The 23,870-nt window shown below is 48.0% G+C and overlaps 7 protein-coding genes across 7 annotated transcripts; 3 read left to right on the top strand and 4 right to left on the bottom strand.

The window, feature by feature from the left end:
- Positions 1–2,666: 2,666 nt before the first annotated feature.
- ABOM_005224 (histone H1/H5 family protein) lies at positions 2,667–3,897 on the bottom strand (the record flags this gene model as incomplete). Its single annotated transcript, XM_022532353.1, has 7 exons — positions 2,667–2,783; positions 2,840–3,019; positions 3,074–3,132; positions 3,290–3,420; positions 3,530–3,552; positions 3,712–3,757; positions 3,833–3,897. The coding sequence occupies 7 exons, from the start codon at positions 3,895–3,897 to the stop codon at positions 2,667–2,669; spliced, it is 621 nt and encodes a 206-aa protein (XP_022389687.1).
- Positions 3,898–6,436: 2,539 nt separating this feature from the next.
- fen1 (multifunctional nuclease RAD27) lies at positions 6,437–7,891 on the bottom strand (the record flags this gene model as incomplete). Its single annotated transcript, XM_022532352.1, has 4 exons — positions 6,437–6,958; positions 7,017–7,595; positions 7,712–7,797; positions 7,879–7,891. The coding sequence occupies 4 exons, from the start codon at positions 7,889–7,891 to the stop codon at positions 6,437–6,439; spliced, it is 1,200 nt and encodes a 399-aa protein (XP_022389686.1).
- A 493-nt stretch (positions 7,892–8,384) lies between these two features.
- On the top strand, positions 8,385–10,786 carry ABOM_005222 (transcription factor; the record flags this gene model as incomplete). The annotated part of the gene is made up of 4 exons (XM_022532351.1): positions 8,385–8,665; positions 8,745–9,570; positions 9,620–9,896; positions 9,957–10,786. 4 exons carry the CDS (start codon positions 8,385–8,387, stop codon positions 10,784–10,786), a joined length of 2,214 nt encoding a protein of 737 aa, XP_022389659.1.
- A 1,142-nt stretch (positions 10,787–11,928) lies between these two features.
- Positions 11,929–13,469, top strand: ABOM_005221 (glutaryl-CoA dehydrogenase; the record flags this gene model as incomplete). The annotated part of the gene is made up of 4 exons (XM_022532350.1): positions 11,929–12,151; positions 12,259–12,427; positions 12,505–13,173; positions 13,241–13,469. 4 exons carry the CDS (start codon positions 11,929–11,931, stop codon positions 13,467–13,469), a joined length of 1,290 nt encoding a protein of 429 aa, XP_022389685.1.
- Positions 13,470–15,005: 1,536 nt separating this feature from the next.
- Positions 15,006–15,788, top strand: ABOM_005220 (putative ubiquitin conjugating enzyme (UbcD); the record flags this gene model as incomplete). Its single annotated transcript, XM_022532349.1, has 4 exons — positions 15,006–15,077; positions 15,240–15,269; positions 15,410–15,593; positions 15,649–15,788. 4 exons carry the CDS (start codon positions 15,006–15,008, stop codon positions 15,786–15,788), a joined length of 426 nt encoding a protein of 141 aa, XP_022389658.1.
- A 1,093-nt stretch (positions 15,789–16,881) lies between these two features.
- ABOM_005219 (VOC family protein) lies at positions 16,882–18,689 on the bottom strand (the record flags this gene model as incomplete). Its single annotated transcript, XM_022532348.1, has 2 exons — positions 16,882–18,445; positions 18,514–18,689. 2 exons carry the CDS (start codon positions 18,687–18,689, stop codon positions 16,882–16,884), a joined length of 1,740 nt encoding a protein of 579 aa, XP_022389709.1.
- A 2,671-nt stretch (positions 18,690–21,360) lies between these two features.
- ABOM_005218 (18S rRNA pseudouridine methyltransferase) lies at positions 21,361–22,225 on the bottom strand (the record flags this gene model as incomplete). Its single annotated transcript, XM_022532347.1, has 2 exons — positions 21,361–21,837; positions 21,914–22,225. 2 exons carry the CDS (start codon positions 22,223–22,225, stop codon positions 21,361–21,363), a joined length of 789 nt encoding a protein of 262 aa, XP_022389710.1.
- Positions 22,226–23,870: the final 1,645 nt, after the last annotated feature.

Here is a 23,870-nt window from a genome sequence, read left to right as displayed (position 1 = left end):
TGAGTGCGAAAAGAAAGAGAAGCCGGACAAAAGACGTAGAAGGGACGAGCTGTTGATTAAAGGCCGAATTAGAGAAGGTGGGGAGGGAGGACGAGTAGAGAGTGTGTGTGAAAAGTAGACACAAGTCGGGCGTATGGGGATGATGGGTTGGGGGGAGACTTTGGACGAGGAACAAGACTGACGGTATTATTCTTAGGTAGAGAAGGGAAGGAGGGAAAAAAGACCTCACAACTTGGTATGGACTGTAATGTAATTCTGGGTCTGGGCAGACAGAGGCGGGAAAAAAAGAAAAAAGGAAAAGAACAGAAAAACCTTACCAAGAGAAAAAAAAAAAAGAAAAGGTGCCTAGAGAAGGGGGGTATTACACTGTATGACTTGTATGGGGTATGTATGAGGTGAGGTACCTTGTATGTATGTATCTACACACTCCGTACCTCCCGAGTAGTTAGTAGTGGGTATAGTAGGTAAAGGGGGTGTATATAATGCAATATAAGTATGGACGCAGAACCCTTATTGTTGGCGGATAAAGAAACAGATGGATATTGCCCCGTGGCAGGCAGAGAAACTAAAGTGCTTTCCTTTTCATTCTTATCTTTCAAGTTTCCCTTTCACTGGACACTTGGTAAAGGAGGCTGGTTGGTGAGTAGTACTCCGTAGTGCTAAGAAACCCGAAGAGGACCCATCTGTGTCAGTTATTGTTCCTGGTAAGGATGGATCTTTTGCTCCACAGCTTTGATGAAGTACTAGTACTAGTCAGCTTTAATTACTTCCAGCAACGGGGAAGTTCTGCGTATTGTAATTATTTATATAGGTAAGTAAGGATCGGCTCCCATCCCTCCCCGGCTGTATCATGGAAGATAAGGACGTCAGCCATGTGCTGCTTTATCTAACATTTGATTCCACTCCTCCTAATAGTTAACTACTGGTAGTTAGTCATAGTTATATACAGTGACAATTAGGTAACAATACTTGTACATTACTAGTGTTGATTTGATCTATCTAGGTCATACGATATCCACACAGCGTACGGAGTACTATGCACGGATATATGTATGTACATACACACAATATGTCGGGTACAAAATTCAAGACAAGGTTTACTCTGGACGGAACCTTAGTAGTAGTACATACGGCGTAGGACACTTTTTGCATAAAATCTATAGACCGATTGATCGGATTCCGTTCCCAGAATATATCCGCCAAGATCAATTAGAAATTGCCCATCCCGAGTCGCCTTGATACTCTGCACACTGAAACAACGGTTACATACATCCCGAAGTACCGTGTATGAGTATGTATCACGATGACAAGTGACACTTCACGGACACATGGCGGCAAACTGCATAATCTATGCAACTGTACTAGTGGCAATTTTAGTCTATTGTATACATATATACAATCCTCGTGAAAGTATTCTAGAGGTCTCATGCTACAATTGTTGCTTCCAAGTAGTATTTGAAACATGGAATGAAATGGTTCGGCCAAGTTATGTTTCCATCACCGAGAACGGAAATGATTATTGTATTGATAATGATAATTTCACCTATCAAACTCAACTCCTTTTCCTGTGCTCTGTCGCTATCTTCCTCCTCCAGAGTAACTCACAAACTATTAGTATGAGCATTCGAACAGAATTACGCCATAATCGAGTTCCCAGACTCAGCCTGATCCTCCTTATTCCACCGCGGCGGATATTGTGCTAATGATCGACAGTGCCAACGTCACACCCAAACGATCCTGTCCTATCCTGACGCAATGAACCCCTAAGCGTATTGCCCATCATTCTTCCTGGTATGTTAGAGTACTGGACAGACTCATATGTGGTGTATTTGATCAGAAGTTTGGAATGCAGTCTTGACACAATCCTGGGCCTGGCGAAGTGGCAGACCCGCCTGCTGATGATGCCTCCATAAGTAAGGTGCTTACAAGGCTATTCTTCGAACACCTACGTACATACTAGTACTTCGTACTGCTCACCGAGTGGATACTTTTCTATCTTCTATTTTTGGAATTGGCTCAGGGAGCTTGAAGGAGTCCACCTATCCCCTCATGTGAGAACCTGTACTTGGTTCACATAAAATCGAATATGCATCGTTATATTATACTATGTACGAGAAACCAATACTTAGGAGCATTGACCCAATTGACAGTCCCAAGCCCCATCTCTCCTTGAATTTGCAATAGCTGGCGCTCATGTTAAGAGTCAGTAAGATGCTTCTCACGTAGCTGTCGGATCAACAAGAACCTTCGGCATCCCTTATTTATCTGGACTCCAGACCACAAACCGGGCATCTACGATTCTACACTGGGTCTGGATAGGGGGCCTCTCGCTCAAGAAGCATGGCTATCAACTCCATTCCACAACGTAGCACTGTCCGCTGACGCGTGCTTCCAATAAATATCAAACACAAAAAAAGATAAGACGTTTCCCATATCCACCGCAAGACGCCAACCCTACCGATAACGAAAGAATAAGCCATCAACATATCCCAGGAGCAGTCACCGCATCGACAAAAGATAGAGATAAAAAAAAGAAATTACAGCCGAAGAAAGAAAGGATACAACCCAAAAAAAGAAAAGATACAGTCCGAAGCCCACGTCAAGTCAACCAAATCGAACAGGAAATCAACTAGTCGCTCAAAAATATGATCTGCCAGGCATTGACTTTAAGCCTTCTTGGTAGACTTCTTGGTTGCCTTTTCAGCAGGCTTGGCCGTTGTCTTGGTCACACGACCGGACTTCGTCTTGCCGATGACCTTGGGTTGGTCGACAACGGCAGGAGCCTGCTTGGATGTCAGAATACAATTCCGGGATGTGGGCGACCGATGGTAATACATACAGCAGTAGATGCCTTGCGAGGCTTAGCGGTGTTCGCCTTGGGTCTGCCGACACTCTTCTTGGTAGTAGTAGTGCCAGTCTTCTTGGTGGTCGTCTTGGGCTTCTCGGCCTTTTCGGCCTTCTCAGCCTTCTTAGTAGTGGTGGCAGTAGCCTTCTTCGGCTTAGCAGTAGTAGTGCTCTTCTGATAAATATTAATCATGTTAAAATCTAAACAGAGAAGATACATATCACTTACCTTGACAGCAGGCTTAGGAGCAGCTTCCTTCTTGGCGAGCTTCACGGGTCCAGAAGGACCTAGAGATGAGACGCGTCAGCTCACCATTTATCAAAACAAAGGATACGCGACGGTATAACAGATTAGAGGGCGCACAAAATAACGTGCTCAGTTCAGTGGCCACAAGGGGAACGACTCTTGGATGCGCGCGCAATAAATTAAGACTTGAAGACTTACCCTTGGGCTGGGTGAATTCACCCTTCTCAACGCCTGCCTTGATAGCCTTGTTGAACTGGCTATCGAAGGCGTTGGTAGATGCAGGTGCAATCTTGTTGTTTGCCAAAACATATTTCTTGATGGACTGGCGACTGTGATGGGGCGATCAGGTTAGCCTAATACGCGACTTGGATGCCTTCTGCGGTTGCCACGTCGCTGAACGGGGCCTTGCGCGGGGAGACGAAAACAAAACTAACATACCTGCTACCATTGCGCTCTTTCAGCTAGAGGGCGACATGTTAGCGACCAGCTTGAGATAATATTCAAGAATTTCTGACGGGACGTTGGGATGATCCAGCACCGTGCAGATGTGTCACGGTCGGAGAAGTTTGGACCCAACATCCGTCTCCCAAAGCGACTCGGGAATAACGTGATCAACTCACATTCAGAATAGCATCCTTAATCATATCTATATCAAATGAATCAGCACTCTTTCGCGACAAAAACGATAATAAGATCACTCCGACGCGATGTGGTGGTGAGGGAAGATCAGTAAAAGCATACCACGGTAGGAAGCATGAGTCGAGCCAGTCTTCTTCTGCGCCGGTGGAAGCTTTCTTAGGAGGCATCTTTAGAGTGAGTAATTATAACTGGTGGTTTTAAAGTCGAGGTTATAAGGGAGACCGAGGTCTACGAGATGATATTCAAGTTCAACAGGCGTAAGCGTGGATCGTTGGTGGAAGCAGAAGGAAAAGCAGTCGACGACGGAAGGGGTGGAAGGCCGCGGGGCATCCGCGCTTTATAGGGCAGCGGGTGTTGACACAAGATCACTCACTCCCAAGCAGCTACACGTCAAAGTCCCTCTGCTGTTTCTCCTCTTTTTTTTCCCACTTATTTTTTCCCTTTTTTCTTTGTGCATTTTCTCGGTAGATTATTGGTAGGGCCGTATTCTCGGGTGATCAATATTATGATAAGAGTTAGTCCTTCATGCTAGCTTTTGGTAATGAAGTGGATATCCATTGCATTCATCGACAGGTCGCACATCCTCACTCCCTCGCGCAGTCTTTCTACGCGTTCTGCTTTCCACCTCCTCCCCCCCCATCCCCCTCCCTCCTTGGTTTTTCTCTTTTCCCTAGATAATTCTTAAGCTAGCAATCCCTTGGGAATTATTCCCAAGTGTATGATCGGCATCTCTATATTCATATCTTCGTCATATGCCTTTGATGGAATAAAGAAAGAAGAGAAGAGTGGCACGCGCTTCCTTCCATGTATACATACGTACCTAATTCCCGTATCTTTTCCCAATCCACAGATGGCTCTCGCAACGACAAGGGCAAGCATAGTGCGTCGCAATCATCATGGCTATGTTATTTAATTCTTGAAGCTTGATGATTCATCAATATTGTCTTCGGCCATTCTACCTTACGGCCTGGTTGGCTCTGTACGTATCAGACTCAGCAATTCCAGATCGACTAGGCCAATTTTGGGGTGTTCGACATCCATTGGGATCGGCCATTGGAATCTGTTGTTTGGTCAAGCTCATAGCCTCCTGGCGGCTTGCCGGTTGACTATACTCCGTAGGAGTCTAAGCTATACGGAAGGTGTCGAGCTGTCTGTCCCTTGCATGTTGTCGGTGGTGGGAAAACCCCCGTGGAGGCTTCCATTTGGCCGCCTCGTGCCGTTTGGGTCACGAGGGGGTATGATGTATGGATCGCCTGTTTGAGTTTCCTCCTAACTTGGGAAATTCCATACTTGAGACGCTGACGGGTCGTGTGGTTATTGGTTCCTCTGCTTGAAGAATATAGATCGCAATCCATGGTTGGTGCCCCGACGATTGACTAGTATAGGGCATGAACAAATGCGCTGGTCGTAGGCATGTATGAATCATGTGTTTTGTACTGGACAAGAAACATTCTACCCACGTCCCCCTGAGTGCTGCTTATAGTGGACCTATGCTTCAAATATAGTAATATGGGGGAGATATTAGTTGGTAGTCTACCAAGCTAAAACCCACTTGTGTTGCGGTGGGTGCACGCCCGGTGGTTGATCATCAGGATCGTGACCATGATTTGATTCTAGATAACGGGCATGTATACCCAAGCAAACAACCCCCACCTCGTATCATGATTTCACATCTTCCCTGGTTACCTCTTGCTAGATATGGATTTCCTGTTTCCCTCTAGTACCCTGGACAAGCCAGGCTAATCCTGACAGCTCATACCTCAAGGATGTTCGGCTCAGACTCGGCATCATCCTCACTATGGCGGCTATTGATGGAATCCCAGCCACGACATAAATAGCTCCTCTGGCTGGGTTGATGTGCTTGGATATCTAGTTTATGGGCTCTATTTCATTGCTACGCCGTTGGTATCTGTTAGTCATGAGGTTCCAGCGTTGTGATCTCTTTGATCACTCGGTAGCCCTACTTACAGTGTATAGGATCCATCCACTGCCCCGCCCACGATATATAGTACTCGACCAGAAGCTCTTGAACCTGATCTCCCCAACCACAACGGAAACAACAGCGATTCCTCGTCATCTAGAGATAATAGTCCAACAGCTGCACCACCTAGAACAAAGACTGGTCGTAATTCCCAATATAACCAGAGAAATCAACATCCGCCGTGTTAAGGTGCAATGATGGTTCGTCACTACCACAATGCCCAACCCCAGCACGAACTGTTGCAACCAGCGAAACAATTCCTTGTAATGCCTGACAGTGAAGAATGAGTATTTCCATTTGATCCAGAGTTATCTTTCCTACTTTCATGTTTATCCGCTGAGGGATCACAGAATTCAAGCTGGGTTTCAGAGAGGGCGTCTCTCGGCACATGGCGGCCTGGTTTTACCGACCCAGTATGGCAAATTCTCCGATAAAAACAGGGCATGTTTTCGAAGATAATAGGCGCTAGAGACGATCGCATCTCTCTATTTTCTTACTCGTAGAAATACTTTAGTTCTATTCATAGGATATACAAAAGTTACATTCAGTGATTACACCCTGTCAATGAAACGCCGTACCTCAGATCCGAAAGCAAACCCGACAACCCAGTGAGCTTATCACGCAACGCCAACGCCATCTCATTGTTTTTACGACCCCCTTACTTAGCCGTCGCCTTTTCAAGAGCTTCCCCGTCGTCTAAAACGTTTGACTGAGAGCGAGTCCCTTCACCCGGCACCGCGGGGTCTTGCCTTGGCCTCCTTCTTGGCCTTAGCCTCCTCTTTTTTGCGTTTCTTCTGCTCCTGAAGTTTCTCGTCGTGCTTACGTTTAAGGTTCGCCTTCTCCTCATCGGTCCGGGCCACAGGCTTGAAAAAGCCCTCTAGACGTGACTGCTGGGCAGTCTTCAAGTTCTTCTGGAGCCGGGCTGCGCCGTTGCGCACTCGATCTTCGTTAAAGCCCTTGTCTTTCACCAGAAACTCCACAAGGCCTTCAATATCTGGTGCCTCCCATTTGAAGTCGCAGTCTGTGTGGCTAGCTTCCCTCACGTCTGGATTGAGAAAAAGTTCTCTTGCATCCTGGTACGGCCAATCTTCCGGAATAACGTATTTCTTCTTCGGATCGTTCTCCATATGCTCAACAACCTTCTCGAGGCTCCCAAACTCCCGAATCAGTTTTAGGGCAGTATTGGGTCCAACTTTGGGAATTGGCTCCAAATAATCGCAGCCAAGTAAGATACAAAGATCGATAAACTATACCGCAAGCCATAAGCAAAACCAAGCGCTGCTGGAGGAACTATGAGTGGCTTACCTGTTCTCGGTCCATATCTAGTCCTTCCAGCGCGCGGCTAAGATGAATTTCTAGGATCGGCTCCTTTCGCTGTTCGCTGAATGTAAGATGCCTGAGAAGAATGGGTGCCTCAAAGCATAACGTGTCCATATCCTCAGAAGCCGCAGCATAGACCTTTCCCGCCCGTGCAAGGACTGCGCACTGCGCCTCCGCCTCAGTGGGGGCATCGATGTATGGGATGCCCATCAGCTTCAACAGCTTCTTACATTCCGCATTGTGATCTCTCGTAACCCGTACCGTACGCCGTGAAAACTTCTCAACGTCCTCCGCTGTGCCGGTTTCCTTGGCCTCCTCATGAGCCTCAGTAGCTTCGGCCTTTCGAGCGGTACGCTTGGCTAACTCGCCAGACTTAAGTTTTGGCGGAGCTCCATCGAAGACATAAAGGGGCTTGATTCCGTTGTCGACCATTCGCAAAGTGCGGTAGAACATGCCCATTAGATGCGACGTGGTCTCGCCGGTGTCGCTCATGAGTTGTTGGCCCTCGGAGCGCACGGCAATAAGGAAACTATAGATACTCATGGAGCTGTGGTATGTTAGTTTCTAGTCTTGTTCCCGCAAGAACGATCAAGTTACATACGCATCCTAGATTCCAGGGATCACCCGTTAGCCAGACAGCGCCCTATTGCACAGCTGATAAAAGGAAGGACGTGACATACTATAGCAACCTTTCGGCCAAAATGGTTTTTGATATCCCCCGCCTTGATCGCATCAGGGGCATTCTCCGCGATTACCTGGTATAGGTCTGTAGCGAAGACTCGGAGTTAGTACTAAATAAGCTTCTGCGGTAGTGCTGTAACAGGTGGTTATTTTGAGGTTAACTTACGCTTAATACCCATAATGAGTTTCCTGCTGCTGTAAGATGAAAACGGCGAGGTAAGCCAGTCAGGACTACTTTTTGGTTTAAACAAGATCACAGGAAAGGTTTCTAGAGTGGTGCCGCGACCAAACGCGCGCCGAGCTTTGAGAACACGCGACGGGTGGGCCCCCGGGAATACATAATTAGACCTAATTGGGGTTAGTCCATAGGGACATACTGTGTACACACTCCCACGTGACTTCCCCGCTAATAATCCCCATCCATCCCTTCGCCTAAGGCTCTATGGTCCCCCCCCTCTAGGTCTGGCCAGTGAAAAGGAACGGTTTCAGTAAGCTTAAACAGTATGGCCTAAGGCAGTGAGGAGTTAACATTCTCTCCATCACTAGTGTCTTCTGCAATCCCTCCCCCCCTCTTCCCACTTGGCATCCACTCCTGTGGCCGTAGACAATATCTATAAAAAGAAACGAGACCCCATTGCAACCAGAGACCTTAACGATGAATTTTTCTATACCATGAAACGCAGTCGCCTTGATTTCGAAGCCAATGGCGATGCGTCGTCCGCTTCACCTTCCCGAGCTGCTTTGCCGTATCCTGCGCCGGAGGCTAACTCTCGACGTGAATCAATACATATACCCAAGATTTCGCGAAAAATACGTGCGTGCACCGAATGCAAAAGGCATAAAGTTCGTTGTGATATGAAGGCAGGGGAATCGGTCTGCTCCAGATGTCGGCGCATGGGCTTGGAATGTGTCGTAAACAAGAGCCTCCAAACTTTGCTCGACGATGAAGCAGAGTACGTGCGCTTTGCTTTGTTTTGTCCCGGATTCCACCATGCATGTCTCGCCGCTAACCCGACCGTACACGCTGTGTAGATGGAAGACAACGATAGAGCTTGCAATGACCGATTTACTCAGAAAGGCACAATTACCAGAGCTCTCATACTATCAAGCCGTTGGCAAGCCAGCAGAAACACAACATAAGAAGAGCGATCGACGGGGGTCTACAGTATCTACAGAAGACATGCATACCTCGAGAGGCGACCTCGGAAGAGATGCGACCGATGGTGGTGCCAAATCAATAACAGGAGTATCCCACCCGCCTTCCCACACTACCCAGCAACGATCGCAAACTGCTATTGACAGGGAAGAAAAACTATTGGTTACTGCTCCGATGGGCAGCTTGTATGAAGTGACCCAGCTGAGTGATATTCAAGAAAGTACTCCCGAACGGCATCATACCTCGGACCGCGACACTGACCTTATCTCGCGAGGGACTGTGGATTTACAAGAAGCGGAGGAGTTGTTCTATTTCTTTGACCAGGTACTCAATCGCTATTTATGGGATGGTATAGCCCTTGTGCATAAGGACCTCACATCAGTCCGAAACTCATCTTCAATGTTGTCTGCAGCCATCCTCACTGTCACAGCTTTGCATATGCCCCAAAAAGAAAGGCTTTTTGATACCTGTTACACCGAATTCGCGAAATTGGCATCAGAGTCAATGCTTGATAGACACCATACCTTGGATGATTTACGTGCATTATGTATAGGTGCTTTTTGGCTTGCAGATGTCAGCTGGAAGCTATCGGGATATGCAGTCCGTATTGCAACCGAGCGCAACCTACACCAATCATACAGAAAGGCTACTCTAGGCTCACCTGAGCACCAAGAACAAGCAAGATTATGGTATCTTCTCTATGTAAGTCTTCTCCATTGAAGCTTTGTATTGCAAGAACTAATGATGATAGACCCTAGAGCACCATTTTTCCATTGCTTATGGCCGACCACCTATAATTCATGAGGACAAGAGTATCACCAATCATAATACTTTTACTATGTCCCCCACAGTAACACAATCCGACCTGCGTTTGCATAGCCAGGTGGATTTATTCATCATCCTTACTCGTATATACCATGCTTTTGGCCCTGATGTCGACCTTGAGGTACCCGAGAGCGAGTTTACTACAATCGACAAATTCGACGCCGATCTTGAGGAGTGGCAATCTGCATGGTTACCTCGCCTAGGTACAGTTGTTTTTAAGTCTTCTGGTTGAATATATGCCACTAACATGTTAGATTGAATAGCCGGGAGTCGTTATGTTGGTGCGTACCCTTATAAAGCCGTCTATCTACACTACCATTTCTCCCGCCTACAACTCAATTCTGTTGCATTGCGGACATATCATTGTTCACTGTCAGCCCGCCCCTTATCCAACGAGCGGAAAAAACGAGCAAACCTGGCCATTGAATCTGCTATCGGTACTCTATTGGTCGTTCTGGATGAGCCTGATATACAGAGAGCTTTGGTCGGTGTTCCGTTGTATCTACATAGCATGATCACCTTTGCCGCTGTATTTCTGTTGAAGATCGCAGCAAGAAGCTGCTCGAGCTGTATTCCTAGTAAGCCGGGCAAGCAGAATTCTATTGCATCAGCAGGTCTATCTATCGATATCGCATATGTGCGGGCCTTGGTTGGACGGATTATTGAGTTGATGTTGTCCTGCAGTAGGCGAGCTAGCGAGCGTCACCTCAGTCATCATATAGCCCGTGGCCTGAGAAAAATGCTTACGGGGCTTGAGGAGTGGGAGAAAAGGAACTCCTACAACGGACAGCCCACAGGACAGAGCTTTCGTGACCCTTCTCAGAATTCTATGTTCAAACCCATAATCATTCCTGGGGCACAGCCACTGGGTGAGCGGGATACTATATTAAATCACCCGCCTCCGCTACTGGGTATAGCTCCCTTGTCTGCTGAGAGAGGCAGTGGATTTGAATCTGCTGCGGCACAATTGAAGCAACAGCCAGGTCTCTCGGAGGGCTCTGTGGATCCTATGATGGCTGATCTGTGGGGCTTTGACGAGGAGTATTTCCCTACAGGGGTCTTTGACTTCCTTCAGTCCCAAATGCCTGCCTGATTCAAGCCACCCCCTCCATGAACCTTTGCAAATCGTGACAAGGTTGTGCTTGTTATACATCCATTTTCCTGGTTACAGCTTTGAATAATTTCTATACAGCATTAGAGCGTTTTGGGGCAGATCTTTATGACGTGGTGAAGCCTAATTTACAAGATCTTCCACATGGGGAGAGGCCTCACTCGGGATGCTGCCGCATGAACCGAAAGAACCTCCATATCAAAGACCGTGTCCTACAACTCACAGACGGATCTTCCGATTTCTTTTTGAAGGTCGGAGCTGGAACTTGTCCTCAACCTGCCGCAGGATGGCAGACTTCACTGTTAAGTTTCGCAACCTGTACACTTAGCTTCACTCATTAGACGGCGAGGCGACTTCGTCTACCAAACCAAACTGCTGCGACATTGCACAAAGAATCACCTAATGCGAGTCGTGCTTCAAGTTTCTCAAGTCAATGAACCAATTGTATAACAATCTTGACGTACATAAGAATCGAGACGGGTACGATCTAGCTTGATGCTAGATCGGAGTGCATGACATGACGGGGATGACAACATGTCTACGAGCCGTTCTACGATACAACTAAAGGCTCGATAATGGCGACTTGCTTTTATTGATTTCTTTCCTTCTTTCTTTCTTTCTTCCCTCCCTCCCCTTGTGTTTTACATCGAATACGGTACACATGAAGTTCTGCTAGTTCATTGGGCGACGCTGCCGAGGGAACGGAACACAAGCCGAAATCGATAAATAGCGGGTGGAGAAATGCCGGATACTACTAGTACTAGTATCCGCCTGCACTTGCCATAGGATGTATTAAATGATAGGGGCCCTGTTTTCTGAGATGCATCTTACCCGATCTGAGCATCAACAGGCTTGCGGCTATCCCTGTGGTTGCGGAAGGTGGATGCGGAAGTTTCCAAACGGGAGGCCGACACCCGGAGCGATTACCGAGGGAAAGGCGTCCTTTTCTAGTTCGGCGATTCAAGCAGCTTCCCCGCAACAACTACTATTTCTGTTCACGTATGCCGTACTAGCTGTCAATTCTGCCGTAAAACGTTTATATATCCATAGAAAGAGCTTATTCACGTCGCCTCCACCTTTGTGTGAAGAATTTCCATCTCTTACCGCGCCTTATACTACTCACCATGAATCGATCATTGCTCCGTGCGGCTTCACGTCACCTCCAGTCGGCAAGCCATGTGCACAAGGCGCCCACAGCTTCATTCAATGCGCCCATGCGCGGCTTCGCGACCACCTTCAACTGGGAAGATCCTCTGGCTGCATCAGAGCTATATACGGAGGAGGAATTGGCGATCCAAGACACGGCGCGACAGTATTGCCAAGAGCGCTTGTTACCCCGAGTTCTCGGTATGCGATCTCCCCGCTTGGGCAGCGCCGACACCTGTCTATGACAGCCTCAATGCGTTGCGCAGAGGGATAATGGATATGAATGCTAACTTGTGAGTATCTGCCAGATGCTTATCGAAACGAGAACTATGATCGCAAAATACTGGAAGAAATGGGCGAACTGGGCCTTCTTGGCGCCAGCATTGAGGGTTATGGTTGTGCAGGCGCCAGCACTGTTGCGTCGGGCCTGATCACTAAGGAGGTTGAACGCGTGGATTCCGGATACCGATCAGGGATGTCTGTGCAGAGCTCGCTGGCGATGACGGCTATCTACGAGTTTGGATCCCAGGAGCTAAAGGATAGATTTTTACCAGGCTAGCCAAGGGAAAGATTGCCGGTTGTTTTGGTCTCACAGAACCTAATCATGGCTCGGACCCTGGTTCTATGGAAACAATTGCACGAGAGCATCCTACTAAGAAGGGCTATTACTCGCTCTCTGGCACGAAGACTTGGATTACTAACTCCCCCATCTCCGATATCATGATAGTGTGGGCCAAGCTGGAGAGCACAGGTAAGATCCGCGGGTTTGTGGTAGAACGTGATCAATGCCCCCCGGGCACCTTGGAGACCCCGGCTATCAAGAATAAGACCGCCTTACGGGCGTCTATCACCGGTATGATTCAGATGGACGATTGCCCGGTTCCAAAGGAGAATATGTTTCCCGATGTTGAAGGCCTCACTGGGCCTTTCACCTGTCTGAACAGTGCCCGGCTAGGAATTGCCTTTGGAGCCATGGGGGCTCTTGAAGACTGCCTTAGCCGTGCTCGGACCTATACCCTGGAGCGGAAGCAGTTCAAGGGCAACCCTCTGGCGAAGTATCAGTTAATCCAGAAGAAGTTGGCGGATGCTGCCACGGATGCTGCTTACGGAACGCTGGCAGCGACCCAGGTTGCTAGACTCAAGGACGAAGGCAAATCTACCCCTGAAATGATCTCCATGATTAAAAGACAAAACTGTGACCGGGCCCTGGCCAACTCTCGGATGTATGCAGTTCCACTTTCATCCCCATTCCCAGTCGGGATTATGGTACTGATCTTAACCATTCGATAGACTTCAGGAAGTTTTCGGCGGAAATGCGACCAGCGACGAATACCATATCGCCCGGCATGTAGCCAACCTGTTTGTGGTGCAAACATATGAGGGACAGAGCGACATTCACAGTGAGTATTATACCGAGTTAGAAATCGCCGTCCCTTCCGGCATACGGGGCCCGGTGCTAATGATTGGTGTAGCATTGATTCTGGGGCGCGCCATCACTGGAGTCCAGGCGTTTGTTTAGGACACTTGTCACTTGTCATCCTCGTAGTATGGCTTGCGACTAATTTGAGAACAGTAATGTGTGTAAATATACGCCGTAGTAGTTGGTCAGGTCGGGACAGAAAGAAACGGTACATCTAGTCAAATAACAGGGTTCAACGCCTAACTCGCCTAGTCAACTGCCCCGTGCCTGTTGCTGATCTAGCTTCAATCACTACTCGCTAGGCGCTGAGTCGTAGTACTACCAGTAGTACTGCTACTTGGTAGTAACTTGGAGCCTTCGAGAATCGGTACCTTATATACACGTGATTTTGGGCTGCGCCACGTGGACACGCGAGGCTTGATGTATGATTGGGCTTGGTGAGAATGACAAATTGAAAAAGAAAAAATCAAAACAGGGAAGCCGCTAAAATTCAAGAATGAGGTGGATCATTCTACACATACATCGATCGATCGAGAGAGAGAGAGAGAGAGAGTGTGTGTGTGTGTGTATGTTGTCTGGAGATTCTGTGTGGAGGGGAAAGAACGAACTGGAAGCCAATTGTTACACTGTCCGCTTTATGTATGTAGATATTACAAAGCATACCAACAAGATGGGTCTCCATTGTATGTATATACACAGTACCCTGGAGTATGTAAGTCTGGGAGTGTTCTTCCGTTTTTGCAATTGTCAAGGTAGTAAGAAGGCCGTTGAGGAAAAAGAAAAAGAAGGGAAAAGAGGGTCCCGTGTCCCGTCACAGACAAGAACCATGACTGAAAGTGGCGATACCTTAACCTGGTCATCTTTGGCACTTGCGCAATTGGAAAACTTACCTCAGAGTAGGTACTACCTATTTCGTACTACGGAGTACTACTAGTACTGTGTACTGCGTACGACGGATGTATAGTTAATGCTCCTAGTATTAGAGGTCCTCGGTGTGGCTGAGAGGGGATGTGGCTGAGAGAACGGTCCGTATGGTAAAGTATCATGACCCGTAATACGGTCACTGGATCTCGCTCATCCACTCTTGCCTTTCCCTTTCTCTCCCTCTTCGTCTCTCTCTTCCTCTTTTTCTTCTTTCAGCCCAATTCCCCCTCTCTTTTTGCCCCCCTCCTCCGACGTAATCATTCTCATTGTAAGTACTTCACCACCAACACTCCTTTCCCCCCCAAAAAAACTTTCTTTCGATACTTGACGTATTCCTACTCTTCCTTTCTCATTACATCCTACTCTATTCTTTCCCCCTTCTCCCATCGCCTTAGAGTACTGACCGGCCTGTGTTGTGCAGATTTCTTAAATTCGATACTAACCGCTCTTTCGACTGAGTGGTCGCTCCAAAAGCCTCGTTTTTCTTCAAGGACAAAAAAAAAACAAAACCTCACATCACCTACAAAATGGCTCTTAAGAGAATTAACAAGGAACTCACTGACCTCGGCCGGTAAGTTATCTATATCTCTATCTCCATGATTTCCCCTCTTCTCCATCGTGCCACTGGGCGAAACCCCCCACTATTCCCGCGGGGCGTTGATGAATCACTTCCTAAACCATGCCCTCTGATCGAATCGCTGTTCTCCAGAAATGCTAACGCTCCCATTCTTTTATAGTGATCCTCCCTCTTCCTGCTCCGCTGGACCTCTAGGTGAAGACCTGGTATGATTTTCTGAACCCCCGCCCCTGGTCCTACATATCAATCCGTTGCCGTTGACGGCGGTGTCGCGGGACTAACCATTCGATTCCCCGCCCCCTGCACCCGTCGATCGTGAACTATTGTCAAGCCAAAGAATCAAATACTGACTGACAATCTTTTCGCAGTTCCACTGGCAAGCTACTATTATGGGTCCTGTGAGTGAAGTCCGAATCATAACTCTTTGCTTTGGCTGCCTTGAGGGCTCGTCCTTTCTTGGATAAATAGGGACCTTGTGGCCTGTCCACTCGCCTTTATATACTTGCGAACATTATAACTAATGCGATTGGCTTACCAGGGTGACTCTCCATACTCGGGAGGCGTTTTCTTCCTAACAATCCACTTCCCTACCGACTACCCATTCAAGCCGCCTAAGGTCAACTTCACCACTCGTATCTACCACCCCAACATCAACTCAAACGGCAGTATCTGTCTCGACATTCTTAGAGATCAATGGAGCCCTGCTCTCACAATCTCTAAAGGTTCGTCGTCCGTATCCCGCGATCGCAGTTTCCAAGGCTAACCGTTCTTTCGCAGTGTTGCTCTCTATCTGTTCGATGCTTACAGACCCCAACCCAGACGACCCATTGGTGCCTGAAATCGCGCATGTGTACAAAACTGACCGCCCTCGGTATGAAGCGACCGCCCGCGAATGGACCCGGAAATATGCTATCTGATCTTCGAATCTCAATATAACACGGCCACCTTGGTCTTCCAAATCGCTTCTGCGTCTTCTTTCATTCCGTTAGATCAGATCCGAAGCCTTGCATACCGTGATCGTAGATCCTTTCCTTGTTTTCCATTTGCGTGTCTTAAATTACCTGTTACCCATTTTCTTTACCGTTTTTTCCCTGTCGGCGGGAAATGTCATATCCAACGATCATTATGACCAATACTCATGCATTCATGGCATCTTTTTGTTTCAATCAATGGAGTCGGGCAAATTACGTGATGAGCATTAGCCCAAGGCTCGTGGGTCCGTCCTTGGGCCGGGGATGGGATGGAGGAGGATGTTGCTGGTACGGTCGTGAAGGCTTGCCTGAGGTGTGATGGTTATGAGATGGCGTGAGGAAATCAGGTGGCGATGGTGTACTGGTGCTGGCGTTTGTATCAGATAGCAGCTATCGAGGCAGAGACCAATCAAACCAGTCTATTGATGATATCTTATTTTACTTCAAAGTGACGTGTTTCGTTAGTAACTTTTTGTTATAAGTGCGTGGTCTTCGCTGTCGATTGCCCAGCATTCATAATAGTCTACACAGCCAGGAGTATAAAATTTCATGTCTACAGAAGTACGGTCGCCCAAGGTTGAAGGTGTGTCACAGTGATGCGTATATATATGTATATCGATATCTGAAACCTGCGTTTAAAAACAGAGCACGCTATATGTAAACTGACCCAAATTTGAAGACAAAATCGTCAAGCCCATTTTTCCTGTCTGCGTTGTATCTTGTCAGAACAGAGGCCTTGGAACTCCTGTCCGAGTCTGGCAGAGATTGTTCCTCTTTTCGGACACCTTTCCTGTCGATATAAAAACATAACTGATTGTTAAATCGATCCCAAATAGTAATAACTTCTTCCAGTGTATACATAACGCCAATGGTGATGCGGTGAACATGCCACACTTAGTTTTGTATGTCATGATGAATTTGAAGTATGATGGAAGACTTGAAAGACTCAGCATATAGAGAGATGAAGACGACGAGAAGAGATGCAAGAAGCGATAAAAAAGGATAGCGGAGTAAGGGGGAGAAGAGAGCAAAATCACCCCTATGCAACTTGACTTCCCCTCCGGCTGCTGACCTTGGAAGGAGCCTTGGAGCCTCCTGCTACGCTGCCGCCTGCCTTGATAGTCCGCTGTGATGCCCTCGAAGCATGACTCGAAACCTGGCTCACACTGTCACTTGGCTTGACGGGCTCATCAAATTTGCTGGAATGTCTAGAAACCCGGGAAGCCGCTTTAGAGGCGTGGGAGCGATGGGAGACGGAGGATCTCCTCGAATCATCAACCTGGCTGATTGAATCATCGGGAGTAACATTGGTTTCGACGTCAACATCGTCATATACACTCTCTGGGAGCGGGATATTGCGAGCAGAAACACCTGATTTAGCACCGTTGCGGCTGGAAGCAAATGATGCTATAGAGCCTTCGGGGAGGGGGACATTGCAGGCACTACGTGTCGCTGAGACAGTGCTGCTGGAATGAGATCTTGCAATTGAATGGCGGGAAGAATGACGAGAAGAATGGTGCGACGAATGGTGCGAGCTGTGTGATGAGTGATAGTCTTGATAGTTGGCCTTGGATGGCCTAATCGTCGATGATGAATACACGCTTCCGCTGTCCATCGCTCGTGACTTGTCATGGAAGCTGCTGATCAGAGTGGCCTCATAACCCCGGGAATCAACCGATGGTGGGTACTCAATAGCTCTGATAGGATAGTCGTTACCACTGTACACGCTTCCCTCAGAGGCCCGGCGTCCGTTCTGATCAAGGTATACACTGCCCCCGCCTCCTCGCGGAACAAATTCCGAGCCCTCATAGATGGTGCTTGCACGAGGGTTCTTTGAGGTGACACTGCGAGTCAAAGTCGGGCGTACTTCTGACTGAGAGTAGACACTTCTGGCCGGGGGAGCCTCGATGGCTCTGAAGCCTTGCAGTTCTTGGGAGGGGGATGAGGCTTGGGATGGAGATATAAGTTGCGCGAAATCCCGGGGAGAGTATTGGGGCGGGGGTGTGGCCTCAGAAGGTTCTGAATCGCCTTTCGACATTGCGTATGCAATAGCTGCGCCCGCAGCAGCTCCGATAAGAGTACCAACGATGGTCTTCGCTGCCTTACCATCGTCGGCTTTCTGGGTGGTGTGGTGCACGACATATGTTGGTGACGGCGCCGGCTGAATTTCGCGGGAAACTACTGATGGCACTCCACGTTCAGAGGGCGCAGCTCGCTCCACAGCAGTCGCCGCCTTAGAAACATAGGATCTAGCTTCAGATCTGGGAGGAGCCACGCTCTCGGGCCTGACAGAGCTGGCTTTGCTTGTCGCTTTCGAGACAATTGAGGGAGTTGTCTTTGATACAACCGAGCCATTCTCGAGAAGAGCCAAAGCCGACCTGCTAACCTCCGACCTAGCTGATGAGCTGCTCGGACGGTAAACGGCCTCTATGCTGTTGCCATCAACATCGATGATGGCCGCGCTGTAGTAGCCAGATTCTGAATCACGGGTTTTTGGCTCCCCGTGAATCTTCCCGCCAGCCTTCAATGCGTGGATGAAGAACTGGCCTACTGCATCCTTTGATGGGGCAGGAAATGCAACATGTGCGGCGCCAGCTGGCACCCTAAAAAGCGATTCAGCATACAATCATGCATCAACTCCCATTTGCATTGGCCGGGCACTTTCACTTACCCTGGTTTTTGCTCCGTTATCCAAAAATCTGCCGGTTCCCCGGGATTCTGGCCGAAGCCGATATAATCGTCATGACGACCAATAAACTGATATCCCAGGGGCTGTAGACAGGAGAGGAAGAATGATGTTGAGGTGGGGAGATGTGAGACAGTCAAGGTAAGATGTGATACAGGCATGTCCAATAAAGAGAAGGACTCGCTGGGTTGGCAGCGAGTACGCACGCGACGGTTTGATCTTGGGGGGGGGGGAGTAATAACCAAATGCTTCAGCTCACAAGAATAGGGCCCCAACCTGAAGATTGATTGAGGTTGAAACAGGACAAGGAAGACGTATGGGAAAAAACAAGGATATATAGATGTACGAACAGTAATGATCAAGTGAAAAGTAGAATGGGACGTAAAGGAAGGAGCAACAAGGTGACAAGATATATTATTTCGAGGCCAAGCTATCTATACGGGGGTTATCCCAAGAGTGCCCAACTTATATCCAATCAGGACTGATCGGAAGCTAACAAAAAAGAAAGATTTGTTCCCGAAGGGAACAACCCGCTCTAGTGATGCAAAACACGGTCTAGCATAGTAGGTGTTATTGCATAAGCTCGCAATGCGTCCGAAGGGAAACCAATCCCGATGAAGTGTCGACCTAAACTGGCTCTGCGTTCTCTTACCGAAAAAGACGAAATCCTGTCGGAAGACGGTCAAGAGACCCATGATGTTACCTATCGGTGAAGCTAGAAACGAGGGGAAGAAAACACTCACACACGCCGCCAGGTCACCGTGGGGAAAGCCTGGCGGACGGTCCTGTAGGTGGCCCTGCCGGCATCGGATGGGGCGCCTATCAGGAAACGGTGGATACTGCAGATGAGCCAAGCATAAAACCGCATCATGTCAGAAGTTGAAGTGAATGAGGCGACAATACCAGGGTTGAGGTGGAGGGTGGTGATTGGTAGTGGTGGAGTCAGTATCGACCAAGGAGCCAGAGACAACACTATTTTTCAGTAATCACAATAATCACGATCATAATAATAATAAGAATAACCAGAAGAACCGGGACTAGGAAACGATGCTAATAATGGGATTCAAGATTCTAGCTTGATAGGCCCCAGCCAGGGTAGTTGGGCTTTAGTCTTGAAAAGAAACTTATACAGGGTGCCTCGGTGCTCTTGCATTCAAAGGCAGGGCAAAGGCGAATAGTGTCACGAAAAGAACTGTTTAGGGGCCACTGAGGGGCACTTGGTCACCCTGACCGATGGGGGGTTTTGTTCCTGCTTTGGGCACTTCTGCTGCTGTTAGTCGCTGGATGGCGCCGTCTGACCGCCAAACAACACCCACTTGGTTTCTGCGGCGTGGATCAAGTGTCATGGCTATTCGACGAATGAGGGGATGTGACATCCAGGGTCATGTTTTCCGGAAGGAAGGAGAAAGAAAGCAAAACGAGATGAAATGAAATGGCCACTGGGCAGGCCTCGCTTGGTTTCAAGAGACTGGGCCCATGCAGAGGATCTGGCATCAGCGTTGATCCTTAACTCCAGCAATGATCAGCCTGCACTCTAGCGGTAATGAACGAGGATGGATGGTTTTGCACGTAACCAAAACCCACCCCCTCTAGGAATGCCACATGAATCAATCCGTCCACAAGTCAAGTGAAGCGGGAGATCCACATCGAGGAATTGCTGCGATGTCTGCATGCCACGTTGAAGAGGGAGACTCCATTCCCAGCCACTCGAACCACCCCGATTGATACTTGCATATGGAGTCGATGCAATTCTCCATTCTGGGTCAATGGTGCAGTGATTGTTAGACCCCACAGACAGAAGTGAGTCACGGAGAAAATGGGGGAAGAAGAGGGAAGGGAGGCAGAGTGGATGGAGGGGACAAACGAAAAGAACTGTGACAGAGAGTTGTGAGACCTCAGGCATTTGATCACGATGGCTCCTCTTGTCCACCTTTCCCTTTTCCTTTTCTTCTTCCACCTTCACCTATCCTTTTGACTACACCAAATTACCCGATATATTGATATCGTCAGTTATCTTATTTTATGGCAGCTTTGCGAACCGCGCTTCAATTTACTGCCTTTGACATGCAGGCTGCTGAATATTTTATATACGTTTCACGTCTCCGATGCATGCATGTACTTATACATACCTACTTGATAACGTGCTACCCTACTCCTAACAAAGAAAGAAGCGAATATTGACTGATGTCAATGTCAAGCATGAGCGCGGAGCATCTTGTCCCAAAGACATTGCCAGTAGTTGATTTCCCCATTATGTTCGTGTACTTAATTCTAGTATTAACAATCACGTTATCTCTTGATCTTCAGGTGCGATGCAAAGCCCCAGCACTGTACAGTTACCTTTGTTTGCGCAAAGGACATTGAAGAGATACAGACTGTAGAACAACGCAAAACCTCGCTGGGGTTGGTCGAACTGCAAAGACTAGTGGCAGAAGAACTTTGGAAGACCCCAGACCACACCCTCACCACTTTCTTATCGCAGATATCCCTGATGCCTTCTTGATAAGGGCGAGCTATCCAAAAGGAAGCTGATAGCTCTCTAAAGAGCCCTCAATATAGTGATCGTGTAACCTTCGGTATCGCGCGGAGCTGAAGGCTGCCATGATGCACAAGAAACAGAAAACCCGAAAGATACCAAACAAACAACAAGAGACTTTAGGTAGTGAGCCCAGAACGGTAAAAAGGATGTGGCATAGGAGACACGTCCTTCCAAAGTTGGTGTTTGCTACACTTCTAAGATCTCAAATTGGGTGGATAGTCGCAAGGAAATTCGTTACCTCGTCAAGCTTTGGCCGTTCCTATCGAAGGAATATTGTATCCGAAACGTGCGAATCATACAATATCCCACACCTCTTCGGCCGCGTGGCAGAACTTGCTGCACGCCACGCTAGCGCTCAAACTGTAGTTGCTGATACTGATTGTGTCGTCCTTGAATGAATCGGCAAAGTCATCGTGACCTTTGGCCATGGCCCCAACAAAGATACAGACGCTCTCCTTAGGGCCTAGCGACTCAATGTAATCTCTGGTCCGCACCACGGGAGCCTCATAACTAAGGGTCACCTTGCGGCAATTCGGAGGCAGATGATCGGTGATGGGGTTCTTGATCACCTTGAGCAACTTCTCCTGAGAATTGGTGGAGCGGATCGAGAGTCGGTGCAGGAGCTGGACCATGAGACCAGCGAAACGCTTGAACGTACGCGGAATTCGAACACTAGGGTTCACTTCGATCAGAACGCCTTTGGCTGTGTGGATGTAAATTTGGAGTTTGCCAGCCTTGTTGACAGGGGAGTCGAGCAAAGTGAGAAGACACTGCACCATGCCTGGTTAGTTTCTCTCATCGAAGACTCATAAATAGGATCCGCAATCTAAGGAAGGAAAGATATACCTGATGAGTGATATCTGGTCGAGCTTCACTGATGTCTCTGTTCATCTTGCGCATCACACCGATATGCTCATCGCTGTTCAGCAATGAGTATTTCTCATCACGACCGGTGCCATTGCGTCCACCGTGGGAGGCACGATAGGTCTCCAGACTAGCATGGGAGAGAACAACGATTAAGCGTTGGGTTTCCTTGTCGTTGGCGGCAATGGGAACATGTTGCTCGGCGACGAGTTGAGGTAATTCCGGGGGCGGACAAGACTGAGTCCCTGAAGGTTGAATGCGATTAGCATACAGTACAGTGTGTTTTGATGGCATGTTGAACGGGATATTAAAGGAGGGGTCGATGTTTGCGGGGCTGGGCTGGGAGAACCACAACTGGTTTGATGAAAGCGGGGGGATAATGAGGTTGGGGTGACACGGGCGTTGTCTCAAAAATTGGACACGGCAGTGGAATGCGGAACCAACGAAGAAGGATGGAAAATATTATATAGGTAGGATGGTCACTTGAAAGAAGTTCAAGTAGACCGTTGTCTTCGAATTGGTGCCTCGAGACATGAAATAAGGATGAAGAAAGGATTTGATAACCAAAAAAGAAAAGAGAGTTTTGGATGGGGGAGGGCAAAAAAAGGAGGAAAAAAAGGCAAAAGAACAGGCTTCGAGTTACGGCCAGATATGATATGTAAGTTAAATAAGAGGGACTCAAGTGGTATACATACTCGCACGCTTTCTCTTTCCTGCTGCCTGAATATCTTGTGACATGATGTCGGATTTGAACGATCGAATTTTGTGGTGACTGAAGGGGAACCAAAAGAGCTTTCGCTTTGTTACTTTCCTTTCCCTCGAGGTGAGGATTGAAACGAGGAGAAAAGAGAAAACAGGGAGAGAAAAAGACCCGAACAGGGAGAATGAGCCAAGGACTGGATATAGGACTTTCTCAGGAAGTGAGGATGTAATTAAGAGACACAATGCTTCTTCCTTTATTCCCACCGGCTCCGTGACTTTTGACGGTTCTCTGCAGACCACAGAATATTGGATCTGAAAAGGTGATAAGATTGAAGGATGTGACTGTTGGACCGGCGGGTTGATTCGCAGACAGCGGAAAAAGAAAAAGAAAAAAAAATTAGAGCAAACTGCAAACTGCCAGACTTACTTCGGGCCCGCCTTAGGAATCAACACTCCTTCGGGACAGCTAAACTTAAGTGGAATAGTCAACCCAGTCAGACTGAATCCCCATTCATCCAGTCTTCGCACTCTGCTCCACTCTTCTCAAACCTCCAATCCATCTAGACTCTAGAGAACTTGTGAGGGATGAAAGAGGTATGTATGTCTCGACTCCCAAGTTCTCGCTCACCACCCAGTGTGTGTGTCGGACAGTGCCATCGTTCGCCGAGTTTGTTTGATCTGACCGAGCCTCTTTGTTAATCTAAATATTCTAGTTATCACATAAGCTTACTATGTGATTTGAAGCCGTACTCATTTCCCATCAGCACTAATACAGTTATCAACAATACATGAAAGACTGCCGTCGACGTGCCTGATTACCATGGGCCATTTTCGATGTCATCTCATCTCATCTTCGAGGGTGTAGTGAGAAAAAAACCTAAGGATCGGCAACCGGCACAGGTTCTCTTAGACCCTTGGCCGGCCGTATGCCCAATCCATACGTGGGTTCTCAAGGAATACTTGATACAAGGACTCTAGAGCTCAACTGGGAAGGAAGCACTGCCAAGTTTGAAGATCGACCTGGTGTCTTTCAGATGACTTGATGTACCACCCCGTACATACACCAAGGCAGCGGCTTGGCCATTGAAAGGTCCAAGGCAGCCACCTCTTCCATATTAGGGTTACACCTGTGATGTTTGAGCTTGTTTTCTACCACCTAGAACAAAGTACAGCCTACAGAGTTTGCCATGAGCACATATATTCGGCGGCTGGAACTTTGGAGATGTTTCGATGATAT

The sequence above is a fragment of the Aspergillus bombycis genome (assembly GCF_001792695.1).
Source record: "Aspergillus bombycis strain NRRL26010 chromosome Unknown contig00036, whole genome shotgun sequence".
NCBI classification, from domain to species: domain Eukaryota; kingdom Fungi; phylum Ascomycota; class Eurotiomycetes; order Eurotiales; family Aspergillaceae; genus Aspergillus; species Aspergillus bombycis.
The sequence above is the reverse complement of the archived record's forward strand: the minus strand, read 5'-3'. Positions and strand labels throughout refer to the sequence as shown.